The sequence below is a fragment of the Macaca fascicularis genome, chromosome 4, assembly GCF_037993035.2.
Source record: "Macaca fascicularis isolate 582-1 chromosome 4, T2T-MFA8v1.1".
NCBI classification, from domain to species: Eukaryota; Metazoa; Chordata; class Mammalia; order Primates; family Cercopithecidae; genus Macaca; species Macaca fascicularis.
In genome coordinates, this window is record NC_088378.1 from 91,593,300 (window position 1) to 91,621,299 (window position 28,000).

The 28,000-nt window shown below is 36.3% G+C and overlaps 1 protein-coding gene across 15 annotated transcripts in view; it reads left to right on the top strand.

The window, feature by feature from the left end:
• The window catches only part of SNAP91 (synaptosome associated protein 91), a 165,926-nt gene that overhangs the window by 94,481 nt on the left and 43,445 nt on the right, over positions 1–28,000 (top strand). For all 15 annotated transcript variants that reach the window (XM_045391174.1, XM_045391182.1, XM_005552456.3 and 12 more), the window contains exons 11-15: positions 5,543–5,570; positions 11,088–11,197; positions 13,216–13,334; positions 23,623–23,637; positions 23,783–23,950. In XM_045391174.1, the coding sequence (XP_045247109.1) occupies positions 5,543–5,570; positions 11,088–11,197; positions 13,216–13,334; positions 23,623–23,637; positions 23,783–23,950 (440 nt within the window). The remainder of the gene's footprint in view (positions 1–5,542; positions 5,571–11,087; positions 11,198–13,215; positions 13,335–23,622; positions 23,638–23,782; positions 23,951–28,000) is intronic.

Below are 28,000 nucleotides of genomic sequence, written 5' to 3' on the forward strand. Positions count from 1 at the left end.
ATGCTCACCCGCCCTTGTCCTGCTTTGTAAATCTTATGCATCCTGGGAGGGCCATCTCCAGTCCTACTTTCTCATGAAGCCTTTCTTTATCCTGAACTGCTCAGTATTGTGGCTATTTCTTTTTTTACATGTATGATTTAAGTAGATTTTCTGAATCTAAAGGTTAGGGACTATTTTACACTTCATTATGTCCATTTAAACACCTAATGTAGGTCCTCTACAGAGAGAGTTTGGAATCTGTCTTTGTTGATGATACCAACTTTCTGTTTATTCCATTTAGGTTGACAGCAGGAGTTAGTAGAGATAACCAGTGTAATGATCATTTCAGGACTGTAGGCTGATCACAGATTTTACCTATAACAGAGCTATCAAAATGCAACTGTTTTCTGACTTTCTTCCCTCTGGACATTATCCCAGAATCTAGGCTTGTGTCTTGATGTTACTTGTTTTTTCTGGTTATTTCATTAGCTGTGTTATTTCTATAATATTTTTTCAAGTTAGTGTAGAAAATATTGCATGTTTTAAATTTGCAACGATAAGCAACAGCGTAAGAGTCTTCCAGACAATTATGGCAGAGCTATTTGGAATGATGGATAGCAGGAGCTCTCAGGGGCTCTTTCAAGGTTGTTTCCACAGTCCAGGCTCTGCCTCCAATCTCAGTGTGGCCAGGGATGATCAGACTTGACATGAGAGTACGTTAGCTCACAATAAGAGATGCCCTAGTCCAGTTATTTCTGGGTCCACCCTCTATTAGGGTATCTGGGAAGCCAAATGAGTTGCCTAGGATTTCAGAAAATGCAGACAGGAAGCCAAGAAATTTTTCTGCTCTTGTGACAGAAGGACCTCTTTAGCTAAGGAAATATGCACATCCCCTAAAGTTAAAATCTCTCTTGTGCAGTGCTGGATGCACACTATAAGTCAGCTTCTCTGCACTGTATTCCCACTCAGGGTTCCCCATACCCCACATAGGGCCACACCCTTCCCTTGTTTTTTTTGTTAAATCTATCAGTGCTGCAGTCACAAAGAAGCCTCCTTGGGTAGCTAGAATGGGTCTCATTAGCCCTGACTTCCAATCTAAATTTGCCCCCTTGTGGTCACCACAAGCTATTTTTGAAAAAAAAAAAAAAAATAGCTATGGACATTTAGTTACATTTCTAGAAAAGTGAAATTTAAAATTCAATAATCCTCCATTTTGAATTACTTTTTTCTTAGAACAATTTTTCTTTTTCCTTTAAAATCATTTTATGCTTGTCATATTTCTCTTCTGAATTGGCTAAAACCACATTTGAACTTGTCTTTTGCTTATTCCCTATTATTAAAAATGAATGAACTATAGTAGTTAACTATTCTCTTCTTTGTATGTTTGTGCTTACCTTGGAACTTAAGTGAAGGGTGAGTACTGTATGGAGTGAGTTTTTTTGCATTTGGTAATTACTAAAAATGCAAAAAAACCTCTTAAAATTCCACATTTGGTATTTAGAACATGTAAAACTGATTTCTGTCCCTTTTACACATCTGTGTTTTTTCATTATGCTTTATTTTTGTCTCCCAAGTTGACTAGCATAAATGGTTTTACTTTCTTTTGGTCTTCTTGGATCTAGACTAACAGTCTCTCTTAGATGTATATATGTATATATATATTTATATATTCCTCTTAGATTTTAGAAATGAAAGTTTTTTATTTGTTTAGTAAACCAAAGATTTCCCCATGGCTTATAGCATAAATGCCAAAAGAGAAATTTATAAGGAAAATTAATTACTTAAAATTGTTTCATTTGTCTTCTGGTCACAGTGTAAAACTATTCTAAACTCTAAGTATATACATAAATTGAAGCATTTGCAAATGTCTGTTATAAAGAATATGTATGCCCTTTATATTTAGTGCCTTGTGTCCACTACTATTTATTTTTGTAATTATGTGCAATACTCTGTGATATACCTTTATATATTATCTGTGTCTATAATTCCACAGGACAAAAGAGAAAAATTTATTTTATTATTTATGTGGGTTTACTAAGTGTTGAAGTTACAGGAAATTTAAGATAAATCTTTTGTAATTCAAGTTATTTGAAGGATGTAGATAGATGTTTCACATCTTTTTTTTTTTTTTTTTTTTGGCTAGCATTTATACTCAAAACTACATAGGGATTATTGTTATGACTCAAATAAAACTTAACAAAATATTCTATTTGACAGCTTCCTATTAACATCTTGGAAGGAAATATGGACATTTGCTGTGTTCATAGTGAAACCCAAGAGTTTGTAGTAATTTTACAGAATTTAGAGTAGATTACTTATATGGGTCATTCATTTTCTTCTAAAATTATCTTAATGCCTTGTTTTTCCAACATGGTTCATTACCTACTAGATTTTTCTAGGTGAAATTATTAATATAAGTATTGGTCTTTTTAATAAATATTATCTATATATAAACGATGTAGCATCTTCTTTCCTAAAGGGCAATGACTAACAGGGTGGAAAATCAAGCAAGAAACACATAAGAAGAGCAATTTATATGTTGTGTATGTTGTGTAAGAGAGAAGCAAATGTGCCAAGCTTATCTGTGTTTTGGGGGTTGGACTGTGGAATGAGCATAGGCTCTGAGGAGCAGATAGACTTGGACTAGAGTCTGGAATCCACCGTTGAAGCATGATGAGACATGGGAAAGTTATTAACCTCTCTGAGCCTGGGAACCTTCAGATTTTAATCAGTGATTAATGGTGCTTTTGAAAGCTATTGGAGCACCTCTGGTTCTCACCCTTTTAATTAAATCATGGCAGCAGCCAACTCTGGTTTATGAAAACAGAGGTCACACATCCTGACAGTTTTGTTTCACAGAAAATAACTTTTTAAAGACTTCTGGTTAATTTATTGATTATAGAATGAATATATGAATATATTCTAATTTAAAAATTCAAGTAATACAGAAAATGTCAGGTGATAGGTAAAGTGCTAGGGATATAAAACAATGGGATGAGTTCCTTCCTTTCAAAAAACTTAGTATCTAGTGAAGAAGATAGAGAATTAAACAGGCAACTAAGATATAATGTGGCAAGTGGGATGATATCTCAACAGAGACAGTAGATTTTTGTTTGTTTGCATAATTCATGGGATAACTCTAAGTATCATTTAGTAATATTGTTTATGTGGAAGCTTGGCAAAATGATTCTTGTACCAATTATGATTTTTCATACTTAAGTACGATATTCTTTTTTATAGCTGGTAGAACAATTCTATCATTTTTATTGTATCTTCATTCTTGCTATGGGGTAGAAGATGTTATAGAAGAAGTTATAATATTTTAGGTATTAGTTTGGAGATGTATTTCTAAAGCCCTTGATTTTTTTTTATTTATTTTTTTTTTTGAGACGGAGTCTCGCTGTGTCTCCTAGACTGGAGGGAGCGCAGGGTGCGATCTCAGCTCACTGCAACTTCCACCCACCAGAGTCAAGCGATTCTCCGCCTCAGCCTCTTGAGTAGCTGGGATTACAGGCGGGTGCCACCACAGCCAGCTAATTTTTGGGTTTTGTGTGTGTGTGTGTGTGTGTGTATTTTTAGTAGAGACAGGGTTTCGCCATATTGGTCAGGCTGGTGTCGAACTCCTGACGTCAAGTGATCTGCCCGCCTTGACCTCCCAAAGTGCTGGGATTATAGGTGTGAGCCACCCCACCTGGGCTATTCTCTTTTCTTTATTAGTATTTATAATTGTATCAATATCACTAAGAACTGGTTTATGAAAATTGCTTGAGAGAGAAACAAATTAATTTAAATTAATTCATTCTTAGAAAGTGACCATGCCAAAGGCTTCTGTTTTCTTTGAAGAATTCAGGCTATTATTTTCTTGAATTTTTATTCAGATTTAACTCTCTTCTTTTTCCATACGTAAAGGGAAAAAATACTGGGAGTGAAGAAATTATTAGCCAAAACTCACTAGGACATTTTCTACCTTATGCTGTACTAGATTTTTAGGTTCTTAAGTAATTTACTGTAGATATTTCAGTAGACCCTTTGACATGAACAGTATAGATAAAGGTATATCCTTTCCCTCATAGACTGTATTACTCTTAAGATAACTTTTAGCCAAACTCCATGTAACCAAGTTGTTACCCTTATGCTTGTTATATAGCGGAATTTTCTGTGCCCTTGCTACCTGTTGTTTATATTCATTTTAGGTAGAAATTAAATTCAAACAAAAAATGGCAGGCATGTATTTGCAAATGAAGTTGAACTTAAAAGATATTAACTTGGGCCGGGCGCGGTTGCTCACGCCTGTAATCCCAGCACTTTGGGAGGCCGAGGTGGGCAGATCACAAGGTTAGGAGATCGAGACCGTCCTGGCTAACACTATGAAAGCCCATCTCTACTAAAAATACAAAAAAAAAAAAAAAAAAAAGCTGAGTGTGGTGGCAGGCGCCTGTAGTCCCAGCTAGTCGGGAGGCTGAGGCAGGAGAATGGCGTGAACCCGGGAGGTGGAGCTTGCAGTGAGCCGAGATCGCACCACTGCACTCCAGCCTGGATGACAGAGTGAAACTCCGTCTCAAAAAATATATATATTAACTTGGCGTATAATACTGTTAAATTTGCTATGTCCAATAAGACAAAAATTCAAAATATTGTACAAAATTCTACTTACTAAATTTCTGCTGTAATTTTCTTTTGCTGCTGCTATGTGTGTGATATTTTCTCTGTAGATGAGTAAAAAGTCATCCCTGCCATTCACTAAGACGGTGAATATAGGCTGCTTATTGAAATGTATTTAGTCTTTATCTTGTTTTGTTATTCGTTTTTCACCAACTGAAGTTAGTAAAATGTGAACTGTTCTGGCAGTTATTTCCAAAGCACTTTGCTAGAAATGATCTGCAATAGTCAATGCTACCAGTAATGTAACTTAAAATTCACCCCTTCCTAATTTTCCCTCATTTTCTTAGAAAAAAGCATCGAAGTTGCTGTTTGTTTCCTAGCTCCCACTAGTTATAACAGGATGATGGGAATATTTTTCCTAGAATATTCTTGCTAGAGTTTTTATTACAGCCATAGGAAAAAACAGAAAACAAAAAACAGACTTCAAGGGTATGAATATGGAAGCCGAGACATATTTCAGGCACAGGGCCCATAGGGATCTTCACAGTGTACTCTAACCTTAGTGATCTAAACCACTGGGTGTTGGGGTTTTTTATAATTCTACAAAACATGGTTTTTTCCAAGCCTTCTGAAAATAGTTTTAAATTCCCGTTTGGACAGTTTGTTTTTATGGACATAGGCAATAATGTTTGACTCAAAGAATTTGAGTTGCTAGAGATATAAAAAATAATGTTGAATTTAAGTATTTCTAGTACTGGAAATTAAGTAGATGGAAAACAGTGGAAGGGGATGTCATTATTAACTAAAAGATTAAAAGTTTTTAAAAAATAGTTTGTCCATTATTTTAAAAGTCTGTATATAAAACAAGTTAATGCTTGACCAAGTGAAATCCAACTTAAAAGCTTCTACAAATATATTCACATATATATTCAGTTTTAATTTTTTTTATGTTGCCTTTTAGATCTGGTGCTCCCTCTCCATTAAGTAAGGTAAGTTTGGTTTTCTGTTTAGGGGGTTCTTTGTTTTTCGCTTTTTACCGTTTTACCATCATAAAGTGTACAGTTCAGTGGCATTATGTACCTTTACACTGTTGTACAACCATCCCCACTATCCATTTCCAGAACTTGTTTTTATCTTTCAAAACTGTAACTATACCATTAAACAATAACTCCCCACCTCCCTCTCTCCCCGAGCACCTGGTAACCACCATTCTACTTTCTGTCTCTATGAATTTGATTACTCTGGGAACCTCATGTATGTGAACTCATATAGTATCTGTCCTTTGCTGGCTGGTTTATTTCACTTAGCGTGTCTTCAAGGTTCAGCCATGTTGTACCATGTGCCTGAGTTTCTTCCCTTTTGAAGGCCAAATTATATTCCATTATATGTATATACCACACTTTATTCATGCATTCATCTGTCAGTAGATATTTGGTTTTTTATATCATTTAGGTTTATGAATAATGCCTCTGTGAATGTGGGTGTACAAATATCTATTTAAGTCCCTGGTTTTGATTCTTTGGGGGTATATACCCAGAAGTGGGATTGCTAGGTCATATGGTAATTCTAATTTAAATTGTTTGAGGAAAGCTAAGTTACGTTTTTATGTATCCTCCTTTATATTTGTTTCTAAGTCCAATGTAGTATAGTATATGCAATTTAGTCCTTTGTTTGGACTAAATATTTTTAATGTTGGAGAGATTTTCATGTATTTATATTACAGCAGAAAACAAATGTTATCGGTAGAATGTTTTAATAGTTGTAAAAGATTTTTACATATTCTAAATCAGAGTCCTATGAGATGGGTAAGCATGTTTCAATGGTAGAGAAATCCATTGTAATGGGGTGTCTTTCCACAAATATGCCTTTTAGACAATCTACTATAATAATTTAATAACTCATTTACCTCCTCATCTCTTTTTTACCATGTGGAAGGACAGGATTAGGGTTATTAGTGACAAGAGTATTTACTTCTATAGGTCTGTAGTTCACATTTACCATTGTATTCTTCAGACAAAAATGTAATAGATGTGTTTTTTCCTCTATGACAAATTTCCATTATATAATTGCTGTCATTACAGATATTCAAGGATATCATTATAGCTGCACTGGTGATCTCCAGACACCATGTATTATGCCAGTGATGGGTTGGCTGACTGCCTAAGATCCCCTCAGGGACCTTGAAAAATCAGTCAAATGAAACAAACAAGTGAAAAGCTCCATTTATTCTGATATAAGGCCAGGTTTAAAACCATTATGTCTATGTGAAAAACTCCAATATGTAACTGCTGAGTAGAGTGTCATAAAATTGTGGCGGCCTTTGGGTTGGTCTGTTTCTACATTTTGGCCAAATTGAATTTTACTGACTTTTTCTTTTTGTAATAACAGATTATTTGGGTTCTGTTTTCCTCGCTCTTACATCTCTTCAGAGCTTGTTGTTCCAAGGCATTTTTAATGGGCTTCTGTAGAGTTTCATTTTTTGCATTTATGTTGATAATATTTATTGCTGTCATTAAGTTCTCAATGTTTCATCAATATCATTTTTCTAAACTTATTTACATGTATTGGCTTTTAAAAACCTTTTCTTAGAGGATTTCTCATTGTTCCCAATGGATGACATACAATTAGCTTTAACTAGTCCTTTCTCTTCCATTGATCATGTTTTGTATTCCATTTGGAAGACTTGGATTTTTGTTGAAGAGAGAGGTCTGAGTTGATATTTTCTGATCAGCAACATCCACACTGCTCATGTGTCCACCTTTCTTGAAGTGCTGAATGCTTGACACTTGCATATCTATTGAATTTTGACTTTTGGATTAGTTATATTCTTGGACAAATATATTATTTAAGTCTGTAAATTTCTTATCTCCTCAGGGTTTTTTTCCAAATTATTCTTTTTTTATTATTATTATACTTTAAGTTCTAGGGTACATGTGCATAACGTGCAGGTTTGTTACATATGTATACTTGTGCCATGTTGCTGTGCTGCACCCATCAACTCGTCAGCACGCATCAACTCGTCCTTTACATCAGGTATAACTCCCAATGCAATCCCTCCCCCCTCCCCGCTCCCTGTGATAGGCCCCGGTGTGTGATGTTCCCCTTCCCGAGTCCAAGTGATCTCATTGTTCAGTTCCCACCTATGAGTGAGAACATGCAGTGTTTGGTTTTCTGTTCTTGTGATAGTTTGCTGAGGATGATGGTTTCCAGCTGCATCCATGTCCCTACAAAGGACACAAACTCATCCATTTTTGTGGCTGCATAGTATTCCGTGGTGTATATGTGCCACATTTTCTTAATCCAGTCTGTCACTGATGGACATTTGGGTTGATTCCAAGTCTTTGCTATTGTGAATAGTGCTGTAATAAACATACATGTGCATGTGTCTTTATAGCAGCATGATTTATAATCCTTTGGGTATATCCCCAGTAATGGGATGGCTGGGTCATATGGTACTTCTAGTTCTAGATCCTTGAGGAATCGCCATACTGTTTTCCATAATGGTTGAACTAGTTTACAATCCCACCAACAGTGTAAAAGTGTTCCTATTTCTCCACATCCTCTCCAGCACCTGTTGTTTCCTGACTTTTTAATGATTGCCATTCTAACTGCTATGAGACGGTATCTCATTGTGGTTTTGATTTGCATTTCTCTGATGGCCAGTGATGATGAGCATTTTTTCATGTGTCTGTTGGCTGTATGAATGTCTTCTTTTGAGAAATGTCTGTTCATATCCTTTGCCCACTTTTTGATGGGGCTGTTTGTTTTTTTCTTGTAAATTTGTTTGAGTTCTTTGTAGGTTCTGGAAATTAGCCCTTTGTCAGATGAGAAGATTGCAAAAATTTTCTCCCATTCTTTAGGTTGCCTGTTCACTCTGATGGTAGTTTCTTTTGCTGTGCAGAAGCTCTTTAGTTTAATGAGATCCCATTTGTCAATTTTGGCTTTTGTTGCCGTTGCTTTTGGTATTTCAGACATGAAGTCCTTGCCCATGCCTATGTCCTGAATGGTATTACCTAGATTTTCTTCTAGGGTTTTTATGGTATTAGGTCTAACATGTAAGTCTCTAATCCATCTTGAATTAATTTTCGTGTAAGGAGTAAGGAAAGGATCCAGTTTCAGCTTTCTACTTATGGTTAGCCAATTTTCCCAGCACCATTTATTAAATAGGAAATCCTTTCCCCATTTCTTGTTTTTCTCAGGTTTGTCAAAGATCAGATGGCTGTAGATGTGTGGTATTATTTCTGAGGACTCTGTTCTGTTCCATTGGTCTATATCTCTGTTTTGGTACCAGTACCATGCTGTTTTGGTTACTGTAGCCTTGTAGTATAGTTTGAAGTCAGGTAGCGTGATACCTCCAGCTTTGTTCTTTTGACTTAGGATTGTCTTGGAGATGCGGGCTCTTTTTTGGTTCCATATGAACTTTAAAGCAGTTTTTTCCAATTCTGTGAAGAAACTCATTGGTAGCTTGATGGGGATGGCATTGAATCTATAAATAACCTTGGGCAGTATGGCCATTTTCACAATAGTGATTCTTCCTATCCATGAGCATGGTATGTTCTTCCATTTGTTTGTGTCCTCTTTGATTTCACTGAGCAGTGGTTTGTAGTTCTCCTTGAAGAGGTCCTTTACATCCCTTGTACGTTGGATTCCTAGGTATTTTATTCTCTTTGAAGCAATTGTGAATGGGAGTTCATTCATGATTTGGCTCTCTGTTTGTCTGTTACTGGTGTATAAGAATGCTTGTGATTTTTGCACATTAATTTTGTATCCTGAGACTTTGCTGAAGTTTCTTATCAACTTAAGGAGATTTTGGGCTGAGACAATGGGGTTTTCTAAATATACAATCATGTCATCTGCAAACAGGGACAATTTGACTTCTTCTTTTCCTAACTGAATACCCTTGATTTCTTTCTCTTGCCTGATTGCCCTAGCCAGAACTTCCAACACTATGTTGAATAGGAGTGGTGAGAGAGGGCATCCCTGTCTTGTGCCAGTTTTCAAAGGGAATTTTTCCAGTTTTTGCCCATTCAGTATGATATTGGCTGTGGGTTTGTCATAAATAGCTCTTATTATTTTGAGATACGTTCCATCAACACCGAATTTATTGAGAGTTTTTAGCATGAAGGGCTGTTGAATTTTGTCAAAGGCCTTTTCTGCATCTATTGAGATAATCATGTGGTTTTTGTCTTTGGTTCTGTTTATATGCTGGATTATGTTTATTGATTTGCGAATGTTGAACCAGTCTTGCATCCCAGGGATGAAGCCCACTTGATCATGGTGGATAAGCTTTTTGATGTGCTGCTGAATCCGGTTTGCCAGTATTTTATTGAGGATTTTTACATCGATGTTTATCAGGGATATTGGTCTAAAATTCTCTTTTTTTGTTGTGTCTCTGCCAGGGTTTGGTATCAGGATGATGTTGGCCTCATAAAATGAGTTAGGGAGGATTCCCTCTTTTTCTATTGATTGGAATAGTTTCAGAAGGAATGGTACCAGCTCCTCCTTGTACGTCTGGTAGAATTGAGCTGTGAATCCATCTGGTCCTGGACTTTTTTTGGTTGGCAGGCTATTAATTATTGCCTCAATTTCAGAGCCTGCTATTGGTAAATTATTCTTTTTAAAACTTCCTTTAAGTTTGGTCTGTTTGAAGTCAGATGTCCAGTTAGGGGAGTATCTGATAGCCCTGGCTTGGTCTTGGTCTTCATGAATTTTACCTGCTATTAATCTCATCTCCACTTACAGAACTAAGTATCAATAGATTGTTTTGAAATGTTCCATTAATCTTTCTCTTGTGAATGCATGAAGAATTAAATATACCAGACGAAATTGTTTAGTTACAGTAACTAAATAAAAATCTTTTAATATATTATTTGACTATTAATACCTCTTCTTAAAAAAACTAGTCCAGAAAAATAAATACTAGATTTTATTTTTACCTTTTTAGTTTTATCTATGTCATATTAGTAATGGGCTATAGTCATGATATCTTCAAAACATCAGTGGCTTGAATCTTGCTTGGGAATCGTTCTCTTCCAACTGTGAACTATTTTACAAGTTAGATTTCTGGATTTGAAAGTCATCTGACAGGACCTCACATGAAAGCTTTTTAGGATGACAAGAAAACATAATGACATTTTTTTTAGCAATTATTACAATTGATAATATTTGAAATTTTTTGCAGCTTAAGATCTTTCCTAATAATTTTATGTTCAAGAAATATATGTAGCTTTTATTTTAATTAATGAATGGAAGACATTGCAATGTTAAGCCAAATATTTTATCATTTTATATGTTACATTTAAAATTTGTAACATGTTTTAGCCAATATTGATTATTTATTACAATTATTGATTTCAAATTTTATTGAGTTTTTTTTTTCCTCCACAAAGAATTACAAAAAAAAAAAAATTTCTGGGCGTGTCATGGGTATACAAAGAAAAGTCCTGTTGCTCCGTATCCTGTAGATTCATATTTGACTCAAGTGTGTTGTGCATCTTCACTTTCAGTCTTCTCCAGCCACAACTGTTACATCTCCCAATTCTACACCAGCTAAAACTATTGACACATCCCCACCGGTTGATTTATTTGCAACTGCATCTGCGGCTGTCCCAGTCAGGTTGGTTAATAAATACACAGTTAACTGTTTATTAGTATTTTATTAGAATTTGGTTTTATTTTTATATGCTGTACCCAAATGATTTCACCAAAGGAAATCTAATCCTAGTAATGTGATACGTTGGGGTTTTTACTACGCAAAGTACATTGTTTTACTCCTGTGCCTCTTAAATCATTAGAAAGACCTAAGCTATAGAAATCACCTTGGTGTCACAAACTGGGAAAGAAAATGGAAGAATGATACACACAATTTTTTTCTGAAATTGACTGATGTGGAAAGTGTTTTCTAAAATTAGTTTCTTCTTGTGGGAAATTCAAAAGGTATTTTAAAATGCTTTAAACACACACACACACACACACACACACACACACACATGCATGCTAAACTTGGAATTGTTAAACCAGTTATCTAGTGCATATGAGGAACTCACACTCTGGTGGTAGGAGGAGGCCTTCGGGGTATTCCTAATCAGTTTTTATAGCACCTAGAGATCAGAACAGTAGTGAGAAATCTGGGGATGACTGTGCGTTCTTTGAAATCTCAGGCCACCTAAAATCAATCCCCAGCTCATAGGGGTATCCTCAAATAATAAATTTAGGTCAATTCCTTAGTTCATTTGCCTTAAGAGGATTCTAGTATCATTTTGTAGTATCTTTGACTCTAATTATGAATGCCCTATGTTTGGAGACTTGAACTTTGAGCAAGAAATCCAAGTACTGTACCCATGTTAACCCATGCTTTACTCTCTACTTGCTTAGTTCTGCATTTTATAATAGCAAGCTTGGTATAACCAAGTCCTTTCTGTTACTGTTCTAATATAAATTGCTTCTTATAAAAGCTTTAATATATTAATAATAAATATGTATTCCTTTCCTGTTATTTAATCCAGTTGTATTTATGAAATGGACATCAAAACTAAGCAATGCTTTCAGTGGTTTTGAAACTACTTTTTAAAAGCAGCAGAATCCTTTCTTCAAAAGAATGTTACTTGGAAATCTAATATGTAAAAAAAGATAAAGATGAAACTGCTGTTTATGAAGGCAGGTAGGGAACCTGGGACCCTGATGGCTTCGCATCTGGCCTGGTAACCTTTAAGCCAGTTCTCCTCAAATCTGAATGTACATGTTAATTGCTTTGGCATCTGATTAAAATGAAGATTCTGAGGTAGTAGATACAGGGTATGCCTGAGATTTTGCATTTATAACAACGTCCCAGGATGCTGCTGCTTTGAGGTCTATACTTTGAATAGTAAGGCTGCTCCTTGGAACTTCTACAGACAGAGAAGCTTTGAAAAGCACAGCCTCAACTGAGTAAAAATAAAAAATGCAGTAGTCGTTTTAGGTGAGTCCTCTTACATTTGTCCTAATGCTTTCCCTTCCCTTGCCCCAGGGAGTATGTTTTTATAATTAGTACAAAGGCACCTTATAGGGCCTGATGTTCATCTTTTGATGATTAGACATCACTTTTGCCTCAACAAAACATTGATATATTATAGTCTAATGTAGGAAAAAGATAAATTAGTGGTTAATAATTCTCTTTAGTGTCCTTTGGTTTATAAATAAATTCTTCTCAAGACATGAATTTTTTTCTATACAAAAGATTTTGGGAAATAGAGAAAAAATAACCTCAAGGTTATGATTTTGATTTCCCTATAGTGTACTTCACATAGATCAAGTCCAGCCCACTCTCTGTTTTTGTAAATAAAGTTTTATTTGAATAAAGACCTGTTGATTTGTTTATGTATTGTCTATGTCTTAATCTCATTCTACAATAGCAGAGTCAAATAATGATAGAAACCAACTGGCCCTCAAAGTCTAAAATATTTGCCATCTTTCCCTTGACAAAAGTAGTTTGCCAACTCTTGGTATATACTATATCTCTATACTTTCCAAATTATTATTCTTTTATTGCATTTAAAATACCTAAAATCTTTGATGATTTCTGCATGTCTTTATTCAAAAACACCTTTATGTTATAAAATTTCAAAATCTGTTTTTAATGTTTTATTTTCCTTTTAGCACTTCTAAACCATCTAGTGATCTTCTGGACCTCCAGCCAGACTTTTCCTCTGGAGGGGCAGCAGCTGCTGCAGCACCAGCACCACCACCACCTGCTGGAGGAGCCACTGCATGGGGAGGTGAGTGAAACCAGACAGCCTTGCCATTTCTCTATTCATTTTATTTCATTGTTTTTACTTAGGCTCTAATTGTTAATATTTACCTTTTGATTATCCAAAGTGGTATTAGAAACTTGGAGGGAAAATGCTAAGAATGGCATTTATTTATTGAAATATATATTGAGAGAGAGACAGAGAAAGTGCCTATAATACAGTGAGAATATTCAAAAGTCATATAGTTTTAATTTTAACAATTGCAACAAGGAAGTTTTGTGGGTTTTTTGTTGTTCTTTTTTATTACTACTCTAAAATTCTGATTATTTTTAGTAATTGTTGTCTAGAGACTCAGGCCTTAGAGGATTGAGTATTTCCCTTAATTTATGGTTACTCAAAGGTAGCATTTCTAATTTGGTTTGGTCAGGTGTAGCCTCCTTCCTGGATTCTTTTAGGCCTGAATTGATTTTATTCACATTGTATTTGGCTTCATACAGTTGAAATCTTTTTACAGATTCTTATTTGTACCAGAAAAAATCCATACCTAAACTGATTGACTGAAAGGAATCACATCTAAGCACTTGATTCCCATTTTATTTATGGATCTCAGGAAAAAAAATCAGCCTTTTACAAATATTTGATTCAAAACATTTAATATTAATATAAAAATTAAAGTGATTGCTTCATAATGCTAAAAGCTGCAAAGAATTGGTTTTAATGGATGCACCAAACTATCAGAATAAAATTTTCAAAAAGTTTAAGACATGCCTTGTACAACTATAGAAGCAACACAAATAAAAGACTTAGTAACTCACTAATGGGGAACCAGTAAGACGATAAAGCTGTCTCAAAGAACATTTTGAGGAACTGAGTATTTATAGGTATTTTAAAAGGAATGTTAGAATAAGATGGCTAGGTTAGATAGAAAGCTGTTAATGTTCTATCGGGTAATAAAAACCATAGCCTTGAGGTTATCTTTTCTCCTATACAGAGATTATTTGCATCACTAGCAGACAAGATCTGTAACAACTTAACATTGCAGAATCAGAGCCTTTAATGTGCAATAATGACTAAGTCAAATAAGTTATATTTCTCTAAATAATTAAATATCCTTTGGTGGTCTTGTTAAACAGTGTGTCAGTATAACATCAAAAGTCCTATCTGTAATCTCTTGATCTCATTTCCAAGTTATTTTGGTGACAGAAATAAGAGAAAGATAACCAGTTCTGAAATAATGTTGCTAACTATAAATAAGAACATTTAAAATGTTGGCATATTTCCGTTTTAAATATATAAACCTTACCCTATATTGAAATGTTCAACTCCTAAGGCTACAGCTATCAATTTTTAAGATGAAATTGTTCTTTCAGCTTTATTTAACTTTATTAAATTTCATTTGGTAAAGGAAAGTATTGCTGAAGAGATTTATAAGGGCATTCTTTTTTACTCATGTTTTTATTCTGAGCTTCATCATTGATTATTTTAATTTGCTAATAATTTATTTTCATTACCTTATTGTCTTTGTTAGAAGTTTAATGAATAAACAGTGAAACTTAAACTAGTCCCTTTTCCATATTCCCTGGCATGAAACTGAAGATAATTTTTATCTTTTTAAAAAAAATTTTGACACCAAAAGAAGAATGCCAAATAAAGAAAAAAATAAAAATAAAAGGTGAAATTTTGTTGAATTGCAGTATAACATTTTTATTCATATTCATCTCTAAGTACTTTTTGCTAAGACACATAATATTGTAAGGAATTGATTGTAATAACCAATTTCATTAGTATACATTTTAGCCTTTACTAGTTAGAAATATATAACTATTGATGATTGAAACATTAAAATATCATTAGACATAAAAAGAGAAAGCAGAGCAGTATGGTTTTAGCCAGGGCTGTACTATATGGACATGTAGATCGTGCATTGCTCAAAGGCAGGGCAAGGAGACTGAAATCCAGCCAGAACTCTGTAGCCACGCTGTGAGCCTTTCTCATTATCCTTGAGAAAGAGATGCTTTACTTTTTCTAATCTGTCTCACTACAGGGAGTACCTGTTTTTTCTTTTTAAGATATTATAGCTTTTATTTTAGAATATAGCTTTTATTTTATTTTCAAATTTTAACCATAAGACAGTAAAACAAACTCACTGGTTTACCAAAGACAGTTGGATTTAAAAAACTGGGTACAGTGGCTCATGCATGTAGCTTCTGAGGAGGCTGAGATGAGAATCTCACTTAAGCCTAGTAGTTGAGAGTCCAGCCTGAGCAACGTAGTGAGATCCTTTCTCAAAAAAAAGAAAAAAAAAAAAAAAAAACCAAAAAGGCAGTTGGATTCACATTATATTTCTGACAAAATGGGGCCTGTTCACATGGCTAAACATCAGTTGTCCCAATAGGTAAGCTATGGGCCAAAATTTGGGGTAAAGCAGTTTCCATAGTAGTTTGATTTTTAAAGCATATTTTTATGCTTTTTTCAATTATTTTAAATGACTATATAAGGTTAAAGTTTTTTTGGTAAACACATAAGATTTGTTTTAAAATAAATACTAAGATCGTTCTCAAGTTACAATGAAAGCTAGTATTGATTGAGTGCTCCTTCTGTGACAAGTACTATGCTGGTCATCACTACACTTACACAAGAAAGGTACCATCTTTAGCCTGTTTAAAATGATAAATATGTGAAAACCATGTAAATTTTCTTATTTCTTTTTTTTTTAACTTTAGGTTCTGGGATACATGTGCAGAGTGTTTGTTACATAGATATACATGTGCCATGGTGGTTTGCTGCACCTATCAACCCATCATCTAGGTTTTAAGCCCTGCATGCATTAGGTATTTGTCCTAATGCTTTCCCTCCCCTTGCCCCAGGGAGTATGTTTTTATAATTAGTACAAAGGCACCTTATAGGGCCTGATGTTCATCTTTTGATGATTAGACAGCACTTTTGCCTCAACAAAACATCTACAACTGCAACATTTCATAGCAATAGAAAAGTCAGCTTTGCGGGGAAATGCTAATAAAGAAATTCTCTAATTTCTAGCAACATAGTAAAAATTATAAGACTTGGGGGCGGAGCAAGATGGCCGAATAGGAACAGCTCCAGTCTCCAACTCCCAGCACGAGTGACACAAAAGACCAGTGATTTCTGCATTTTCAACTGAGGTACTGGGTTCATCTCACTAGGGAGTGCCAGACAATCGGTGCTGGTCAGCTGCTGCAGCCCGAACAGCGAGAGCTGAAGCAGGGCGAGGCATTGCCTCACCTGGGAAGTGCAAGGGGAAAGGGAATCCCTTTTCCTAGCCAGGGGAACTGAGACACACAACACCTGGAAAATCGGGTAACTCCCACCCCAATACTGCGCTTTAAGCACACAGGCACACCAGGAGATTATATCCCACACCTGGCCGGGAGGGTCCCACGCCCACGGAGCCTCCCTCATTGCTAGCACAGCAGTCTGCGATATTGCGGCAAGGCAGCAGCGAGGCTAGGGGAGGGGCGCCCGCCATTGCTGAGGCTTAAGTAGGTAAACAAAGCCACTGGGAAGCTCGAACTGGGTGGAGCTCACAGCAGCTCAAGGAAACCTGCCTGTCTCTGTAGACTCCACCTCTGGGGACAGGGCACAGTCAACAACAAAAGCAGCAGAAACCTTTGCAGATGCAAACGACTCTGTCTGACAGCTTTGAAGAGAGCAGTGGATCTCCCAACACGGAGGTTGAGATCTGAGAAGGGACAGACTGCCTGCTCAAGTGGGTCCCTGACCCCTGAGTAGCCTAACTGGGAGACATCCCCCACTAGGGGCAGTCTGACACCCCACACCTCACAGGGTGGAGTACACCCCTGAGAGGAAGCCTCCAAAGCAAGAATCAGACAGATACACTCGCTGTTCAGCAATATTCTATCTTCTGCAGCCTCTGCTGCTGACACCCAGGCAAACAGGGTCTGGAGTGGACCTCAAGCAATCTCCAACAGACCTACAGCTGAGGGTCCTGACTGTTAGAAGGAAAACTATCAAACAGGAAGGACACCTACACCAAAACCCCATCAGTACGTCACCATCATCATCAAAGACCAGCGGCAGATAAAACCACAAAGATGGGGAAAAAGCAGGACAGAAAAGCTGGAAATTCAAAAACTAAGAGCGCATCTCCCCCGGCAAAGGAGCGCAGCTCATCACCAGCAACGGATCAAAGCTTGACGGAGAATGACTTTGACAAGATGAGAGAAGAAGGCTTCAGTCCATCAAACTTCTCAGAGCTAAAGGAGGAATTACGTACCCAGTGCAAAGAAACTAAAAATCTTGAAAAAAAAGTGGAAGAATTGATGGCTAGAGTAATTAATGCAGAGAAGGTCATCAACGAAATGACAGAGATGAAAACCATGACACGAGAAATACGTGACAAATGCACAAGCTTCAGTAACCAACTCGATCAACTGGAAGAAAGAGTATCAGCATTTGAGGATCAAATGAACGAAATGAAGCGAGAGGAGAAACCAAAAGAAAAAAGAAGAAAAAGAAATGAACAAAGCCTGCAAGAAGTATGGGATTATGTAAAAAGACCAAATCTACGTCTGATTGGGGTTCCTGAAAGTGAGGGGGAAAATGGAACCAAGTTGGAAAACACTCTTCAGGATATCATCCAGGAGAACTTCCCCAACCTAGTAGGGCAGGCCAACATTCAAATCCAGGATATACAGAGAACACCACAAAGATACTCCTCAAGAAGAGCAACTCCAAGACACATAATTGCCGGATTCACCAAAGTTGAAATGAAGGAAAAAATCTTAAGGGCAGCCAGAGAGAAAGGTCGGGTTACCCACAAAGGGAAGCCCATCAGACTAACAGCAGATATCTCGGCAGAAACTCTACAAGCCAGAAGAGAGTGGGGGCCAATATTCAACATTCTTAAAGAAAAGAATTTTCAACCCAGAATTTCATATCCAGCCAAACTAAGTTTCATAAGTGAAGGAGAAATAAAATCCTTTACAGATAAGCAAATGCTTAGAGATTTTGTCACCACTAGGCCTGCCTTACAAGAGACCCTGAAGGAAGCACTAAACATGGAAAGGAACAACCGGTACCAGCCATTGCAAAACCATGCCAAAATGTAAAGACCATTTAGGCTAGGAAGAAACTGCATCAACTAACGAGCAAAATAACCAGTTAATATCATAATGGCAGGATCAAGTTCACACATAACAATATTAACCTTAAATGTAAATGGACTAAATGCTCCAATTAAAAGACACAGACTGGCAAACTGGATAAAGAGCCAAGACCCATCAGTCTGCTGTATTCAGGAGACCCATCTCACACGCAGAGACATATATAGGCTCAAAATAAAGGGATGGAGGAAGATCTACCAAGCAAATGGAGAACAAAAAAAAGCAAGGGTTGCAATACTAGTCTCTGATAAAACAGACTTTAAACCATCAAAGATCAAAAGAGACAAAGAAGGCCATTACATAATGGTAAAAGGATCAATTCAACAGGAAGAGCTAACTATCCTAAATATATATGCACCCAATACAGGAGCACCCAGATTCATAAAGCAAGTCCTTAGAGACTTACAAAGAGACTTAGACTCCCATACAATAATAATGGGAGACTTCAACACTCCACTGTCAACATTAGACAGATCAACGAGACAGAAAGTTAACAAGGATATCCAGGAATTGAACTCATCTCTGCAGCAAGCAGACCTAATAGACATCTATAGAACTCTCCACCCCAAATCAACAGAATATACATTCTTCTCAGCACGACATCGCACTTACTTCAAAATTGACCACATAATTGGAAGTAAAGCACTCCTCAGCAAATGTACAAGAACAGAAATTATAACAAACTGTCTCTCAGACCACAGTGCAATCAAACTAGAACTCAGGACTAAGAAACTCAATCAAAACCGCTCAACTACATGGAAACTGAACAACCTGCTCCTGAATGACTACTGGGTACATAACGAAATGAAGGCAGAAATAAAGATGTTCTTTGAAACCAATGAGAACAAAGATACAACATACCAGAATCTCTGGGACACATTTAAAGCAGTGTGTAGAGGGAAATTTATAGCACTAAATGCCCACAAGAGAAAGCAGGAAAGATCTAAAATTGACACTCTAACATCACAATTAAAAGAACTAAAGAAGCAAGAGCAAACACATTCAAAAGCTAGCAGAGGGCAAGAAATCACTAAGATCAGAGTAGAACTGAAGGAGATAGAGACACAAAAAACCCTCCAAAAAATCAATGAATCCAGGAGTTGGTTTTTTGAAAAGATCAACAAAATTGACAGACCGCTAGCAAGACTAATAAAGAAGAAAAGAGAGAAGAATCAAATAGATGCAATAAAAAAAGATAAAGGGGATATCACCACCGACCCCCAGGAAATACAAACTACCATCAGAGAATACTATAAACACCTCTACGCAAATAAACTGGAAAATCTAGAAGAAATGGATAATTTCCTGGACACTTACACTCTTCCAAGACTAAACCAGGAAGAAGTTGAATCCCTGAATAGACCAATAGCAGGCTCTGAAATTGAGGCAATAATTAATAGCCTACCAACCAAAAAAAGTCCAGGACCAGATGGATTCACAGCTAAATTCTACCAGACGTACAAGGAGGAGCTGGTACCATTCCTTCTGAAACTATTCCAATCAATAGAAAAAGAGGGAATCCTCCCTAACTCATTTTATGAGGCCAACATCATCCTGATACCAAAGCCTGGCAGAGACACAACAAAAAGAATTTTAGACCAATATCCCTGATGAACATCGATGTAAAAATCCTCAATAAAATACTGGCAAACCGGATTCAGCAGCACATCAAAAAGCTTATCCACCATGATCAAGTGGGCTTCATCCCTGGGATGCAAGACTGGTTCAACATTCGCAAATCAATAAACATAATCCAGCATATAAACAGAACCAAAGACAAAAACCACATGATCATCTCAATAGATGCAGAAAAGGCTTTTGACAAAATTCAACAGCCCTTCATGCTAAAAACTCTCAATAAATTCGGTGTTGATGGAACGTATCTCAAAATAATAAGAGCTATTTATGACAAACCCACAGCCAATATCATACTGAATGGGCAAAAACTGGAAAAATTCCCTTTGAAAACTGGCACAAGACAGGGATGCCCTCTCTCCCCACTCCTATTCAACATAGTGTTGGAAGTTCTGGCTAGGGCAATCAGGCAAGAGAAAGAAAGAAAGTGTATTCAGTTAGGAAAAGAAGAAGTCAAATTGTCCCTGTTTGCAGATGACATGATTATATATTTAGAAAATCCCATTGTCTCAGCCCAAAATCTCCTTAAGCTGATAAGAAACTTCAGCAAAGTCTCAGGATACAAAATTAATGTGCAAAAATCACAAGCATTCTAATACACCAGTAACAGACAAACAGAGAGCCAAATCATGAATGAACTCCCATTCACAATTGCTTCAAAGAGAATAAAATACCTAGGAATCCAACGTACAAGGGATGTAAAGGACCTCTTCAAGGAGAACTACAAACCACTGCTCAGTGAAATCAAAGAGGACACAAACAAATGGAAGAACATACCATGCTCATGGATAGGAAGAATCACTATTGTGAAAATGGCCATACTGCCCAAGGTTATTTATAGATTCAATGCCATCCCCATCAAGCTACCAATGAGTTTCTTCACAGAATTGGAAAAAACTGCTTTAAAGTTCATATGGAACCAAAAAAGAGCCCGCATCTCCAAGACAATCCTAAGTCAAAAGAACAAAGCTGGAGGTATCACGCTACCTGACTTCAAACTATACTACAAGGCTACAGTAACCAAAACAGCATGGTACTGGTACCAAAACAGAGATATAGACCAATGGAACAGAACAGAGTCCTCAGAAATAATACCACACATCTACAGCCATCTGATCTTTGACAAACCTGACAAAAACAAGAAATGAGGAAAGGATTCCCTATTTAATAAATGATGCTGGGAAAATTGGCTAGCCATAAGTAGAAAGCTGAAACTGGATCCTTTCCTTACTCCTTATACGAAAATTCAAGATGGATTAGAGACTTAAATGTTAGACCTAATACCATAAGAACCCTAGAGGAAAACCTAGGTAGTACCATTCAGGACATAGGCATGGGCAAAGACTTCATGTCTAAAACACCAAAAGCAACGGCAGCAAAAGCCAAAATTGACAAATGGGATCTCATTAAACTAAAGAGCTTCTGCACAGCAAAAGAAACTACCATCAGAGTGAACAGGCAACCTAAAGAATGGGAGAAAATTTTTGCAATCTTCTCATCTGACAAAGGGCTAATTTCCAGAACCTACAAAGAACTCAAACAAATTTACAAGAAAAAAACAAACAGCCCCATCAAAAAGTGGGCAAAGGATATGAACAGACATTTCTCAAAAGAAGACATTCATACAGCCAACAGACACATGAAAAAATGCTCATCATCACTGGCCATCAGAGAAATGCAAATCAAAACCACAATGAGATACCATCTCACACCAGTTAGAATGGCGATCATTAAAAAGTCAGGAAACAACAGGTGCTGGAGAGGATGTGGAGAAATAGGAACACTTTTACACTGTTGGTGGGATTGTAAACTAGTTCAACCATTATGGAAAACAGTATGGCGATTCCTCAAGGATCTAGAACTAGATGTACCATATGACCCAGCCATCCCATTACTGGGTATATACCCAAAGGATTATAAATCATGCTGCTATAAAGACACATGCACACGTATGTTTATTGCGGCACTATTCACAATAGCAAAGACTTGGAATCAACCCAAATGTCCATCAGTGACAGATTGGATTAAGAAAATGTGGCACATATACACCACGGAATACTATGCAGCCACAAAAATGGATGAGTTTGTGTCCTTTGTAGGGACATGGATGCAGCTGGAAACCATCATTCTTAGCAAACTATCACAAGAACAGAAAACCAAACACCGCATGTTCTCACTCATAGGTGGGAACTGAACAATGAGATCACTTGGACTCGGGAAGGGGAACATCACACAACGGGGCCTATCATGGGGAGGGGGGAGGGGGGAGGGGGGAGGGGGGAGGGATTGCATTGGGAGTTATACCTGATGTAAATGACGAGTTGATGGGTGCTGACGAGTTGATGGGTGCAGCACAGCAACATGGCACAAGTATACATATGTAACAAACCTGCACATTATGCACATGTACCCTAGAACTTAAAGTATAATAATAATAAAAAATAAATAAAATAAAAAATTTTAAGACTTTAAGAAATTGAAATAAACTTCTATAATTTGCCCAGTAGATACCCAGTCATGGTTAAAGGTGATGCTAAATTGTAACAGATATGTGTTCGTTCATTTGACTAAGCAAAAAAAAAAAAATTGTTTTCTCAATCTTGTTTGATAAGATCAAGCCACTTCTATTATTGAAGCATATTTGAATTCTGTATAACTAGGCAGTAAATTATAAACTCTAAAAGTCTATAAACCTAATTGGATGGTCTCATTTCCAAGGACCATAGCCATTTCAGATGTCTGTAAATTTTTCTTGGAGGTTATAGGTACTATCACACATTTTTATTTCAGGGGACATATTGTAATGATAGCGTTTTCTTCCTGTTGGTGTAAAGCAACCAAATTTTAGCAAATTCATTTTAGTAAATTTAATTTAAATTGTGCATGTAAGATTTGGCATTTCTACAGGCTGGCGATGAACCCAATCGGCTGAAAGAATACAGAGGATTTTTTAAATCCTCATCTTTGGCTCCATAATAGAGTGTTTTATTTTTATTTTTTTCATGGTAAATTCATATTGCAGAAGCACAAATAAGTGTGTGTTGTGTGTCTGTGTATTTTAAACATGGGAAAACAGTTTCTTTTTATATATGCTTAAAGTGAAATTTCTACTTTTTTGAGAAATATGGGATTACTGCCAGAATTTATTAGAATTAAAATTATTTACCAACATGTATTTGAAAACTCATCAATATTATGTGATCGTATGACTTTGATATCTTCATGTATAAGGTTAGTTATAGCACAAGTAGTTTTGTGACCCATTTGCTTGTTAATAAAATCTGGGGTACATGTCTATAGGTGAAACTTGGTCTAGAGGATCTCTAGGTCCCATCTAGCTTGAAAGTTCCATGATAATAGGTAGCATATTTATGTTTTTAATGACAAATGGTGTAAAAAACACATAAAGCTAAGGTTTTTTTAGTTAGTGCCTTATCTGGCTTAGACATTGGTATGGTTGCATGTTTCAACTTTAGCTCTTATTTATTCATATGCTTCCATGCAATGGACATCGATAGACCTTTTGGGAGAGGGTGAGTAAAGCTTTGTTTTTAAACTTTCATTTTGACAGACTCTGTGTGTAACAACTGTCCTCATTTTGATCATTTGGAGTCTGGTATATCTTTTGTCCTCTGCTTTTCTTCTCTCCATTTGCTGTCTGTCTCTGGTGAAATATAGATTCTTTGGCTGCACTTTCCTCTGTTCCCTCTGAAGCACAGATTTCAGATCCATTTGCACCAGAACCTACCCCTCCTACTACAACTGCTGAAATTGCAACTGCCTCAGCTTCTGCCTCCACTACTACAACTGTTACTGCTGTCACTGCTGAAGTGGATCTCTTTGGAGGTTAGTTAGTCTCGCCGCTATTTTCATGTTCCTTTCAGGATTGCTAAAATTACTTGGGAGTTAAGGTCTTTAAATTTTTTTACGTTATGTAACAGCATGTCAGAGTGTTTAGGTACTTTTTCAATGTTTATTCATGTATATTTATCTTCACTTAATTCATCAACTTTCTCTTCACTTAATTTTAATAATTTTATAGCAGAGATTGCAATGTATCTGGCCTATTTGATTTTCAGGTTTTTTAACATTAGAATTCATGTTGCTACCTTCAGAACTCCTGCCTTTATGTTCCTGCTCTCCAGTGTCTGAGTAAAAGTGGTACCAGAGCTCTCTGTCACCTTTAGGTTTATTTAGCTTTTTGGCCAGATTAGAACTAGCCCAGAGAATATTTGGGGAATGTAGGAGAAGCAATACTGGCCTAAGTTATTTCTTAATATTTAGGGCAAAAAATAAGAGTAATTCAGGTTTGGAAGCCTCTGAAGAGAGTTTAGGGATGTGCTTGTTTTTAGAGCTTTAAGCTTGCTCTGTCCAAATAAAAACTTGGATCATCTTTGGTTTTTGGAACTCTGAGAAAACATCTGAAGTAGCACCTGAAAGGCTGATTGAAAACAGATTTAAGTCAGTCTTTGAAATGATTGTCTAAAAATATGCTTTCCATGGAAATGTAAATTCTGACCCACTAAAATATCTTGGACTCTGCCAGTATAATATGCCCGGACCTGAGGAGCCATGTGAAGCTGGTTTATTCATATATGTATCCCCATCTGTGTGGTGCTAATGTCCACACCTGAAGAAGTTCTTACATCAAACACATACATCAAGTGATGTTATAGTCATTATAGTTTTGTATATCTTCATTACCATATAACATCTTTCCCAGGGCATTTTGAGAATATGGTAAAGAAATTGGGGGAAGAAAATGGTGAGAGCAGGAGAGATTTGGCAGGCTTTGGTGTAATCAATATGTACCCCTGGAAAAATACATTTAACACACTGTCACCTACCACTCTGCTACATGCCATGCTCCAGTCTCTAAGGTTGGCCAACATCATCCAAGACAAGGAGCACTCCACTAGACACATCGTTGTTGCCACTGCTACACAAAAGACATTTTCTGCTGCCTTGCTGTACTGTCATTCGTATTACAGGAGAAATCTGTTTGTAAAAGAGTAGGAGAGAAAGGATTGCAGACCCTTGAGTAAAGAGTCACCCATGGTCTGGCGCAGTGGCTCACGTCTGTAATACTAGTACTTTGGGAGGCCAAGATGGAAGAATTGCTTGAGCTCAGGAGTTTGAGACCAACCTAGGCAATATAATGAGACCCTGTCTCTGCAAAATAATTAAAAACTAGCTAGTTGTGGTGGTGCACACCTGTAGTCCCCGCTACTTGGGAGGCTGAGGCAGAAGGATTGCTTGAGCCCAGGAGGTGGAGGTTATGGTGAGCCATGATCATGCCATTGCAATTTACCCTGAGTGACAGAGCAAGGCCCTGTCTCAAAAATAAAATTAAATTAAAAAGAGTCACCCACTATAGAGGGTAGGTTTTCATTTATGCCCCTATATCCTTTGAAACCAAAAATTTTAATTTTAGCTTACATTTATAAAATCAACTTCCTCTTCCTTCCACAAATCTAAATCAGGTGGGAAGTAGAGTTTGTCAAAGTTGTTTAGGCCTGACTTCAGGTAAGCCTCTTGACCTCCTTTGGCCTCAGTTCTCCCATCTATACAATTGGAAACTTGGTCTAGAAGATCTCTAAGGTCCTTCTAGCTTGAAAGTTCCATAATAATAATAGATAATACACTTAATAATAAATGTTTTAATTTAAAATTTATCCTTCCCCCACCCTCTGTTATTGGTGTGGCTATGGGTAGTTTCTCATAGGCTTATCTTAACAGAAAAAAAAATGTTAGGAAAATATGGACAGGATGCATAATAATTTTGTGCTGAAACATTTCTACGCCTTAGCTGTTTAGATTTTTGTTTTCAGTCCACTTATGAGGAGCTGATTACCTCAAAGAAATCAATCAAGTCTATCTTACTTCCTGCATAGCCCTCTAGAATAACAGAGACTAAGATATTTCTTTGAAATATTCTTTGCACCATTATGCTGTTTTTGTTTCATTTGTTTCTGCTTTGACTATATTCATCAAGTAGAAAAACCTGTATGTTTAGAAAATTTTCATGATAGCATTCTTTATAGCTTTAAATATAAGCTTAAAGGAGGAGTACTGCAGAGAATCATGTAACTTACTGCCAAAGAATGAGACTGTTCTTGTGATTTTATCAATATCCTTTCCAGTCATCTAGCTGATAAATGAGTGTACAATGACAATTACATCTGAAAATCACATCATAATTATTCTATTGATCTGTATAATTCTATAAACTGTCTCCTGGCTTCTGATAGCTATAAAATCTCCATCCTTTATGTTCGGGAGTCTATATATGTCATTATCTGTTTTGTGATTTTCAGTGATTTTCTGTAATTTCTTTCATGCCCTTCATTGGTTTTTAAGAAATTATTCAGAGATTTAATTTTTAATAAAAACCTAAGCTAAAATCTCTTTGGCCATTTTGTGTGACCATTTTTTAAATACTTTGTCTCTCTACAATTGACAAGTAGTAGAACTCTAGAATAATCAGAAAAACAGTTATGTTTTGTTTAACACAGCATAACTTTACAACTTTAAAACATGCCTTTTTGAGGTCCTATGCAATATATATAGCAACTAAGTAGATTTCTTTAGAAAGAAAGCTTAATAGATTTTAATTTCAGAAAGATGGCTATTGAGTTTCATCTCTATGAAATATTAAAACTGTTAATGTATTTTAGTACTACATTTAAATTATAAATTTTGAAAATAATAAATTTCTGTTATTTTTTAAAAAGAAATATTCTGATTGATACACAAATAATGTTTTAGTCCTTTCAATGTAAGTAGTTCATGTAAGTCATTAAAAAATTTTTGTCAGTACATTACATTTATTAAATGCTTCATTTTTTAAAGTGAACTTTTAAGAAATGAGATCTTTTTATGATCATGCAGAACAGGATTGCAAGGCAGTGTTATGCTTTAAAAATTTAGCAAAATTTATAAATATTGACAAAAATAAAAGATAAAATCCTTAAAAATAACCTATTTTATATTGATGCAAATTTTACCAACAATAGCACATTGATTTGAAGAACACAGGGTTTCTCTAAACACTAGAATGCTAAATTGATGCTAATTCCTCTGCACACCAAGGATACTCTTTCAATCAGCTGTGTCAATTTGTGAGCAAACCTTCATGAGGTTAGTAGTCTGCAAACATTAAACCAGTTGGCTGGAAAACCAAAGAACTTACCTCAAAACCCTGATCACATTGGGTATATGTTGGTCAAAAAACTAAGTTCACCAACCTTCCTTAAAACCAATACTTAAACACTTCCAACTAGATTTCATGTAAGAGCCGTATAACCTGGAACCTTTGGGGACAAAGAGGAACCAGAATGTGACATTTGGGCTGTTGAGAACAATTGGAACCTTTGTGCTGAGTGTGTGATTTAAGATGGCTTCTGTGCCCAAAGTAGATGGGGAGAAAAGGTCAGGCTGGGGGAAACAACAGTTCTCATGAGAGAGGTAGTCACATGATAAAAAGTTTGAGAGGAAAATTCTTTCTTAGAGTGCTAGAAGGGAAAAAAACACTAGTCTGCAGCCGTCAGATCAGTTTATGGGTTAAGGCCTAGACTGAGTCCATAATTGAAGAACAGCGAACAGCAGGAGCATGCATTTCTAGGAAATAGCACTGGTTGAAAAACTGACAGAATGTAGAAATTAACTGCAAATAACATGAAAAAGAGAACTGAACTGGAAATAGCTTTAGTTTACAATACTGGAAAGATAATGCTGCCATTTATAATGAAAAAACTAGATATTAAAAAAAGTTTCATTTCTTTTTTAACAAATTCAAATTCTCTCTCTCACAGTTCTGGTGGCTGACTGAGCTCAGCTGGGCAATTCTCACTCAAGGTCCCTTTTGTGGCTGCAGTCAGACAGTGATTGGGCCTG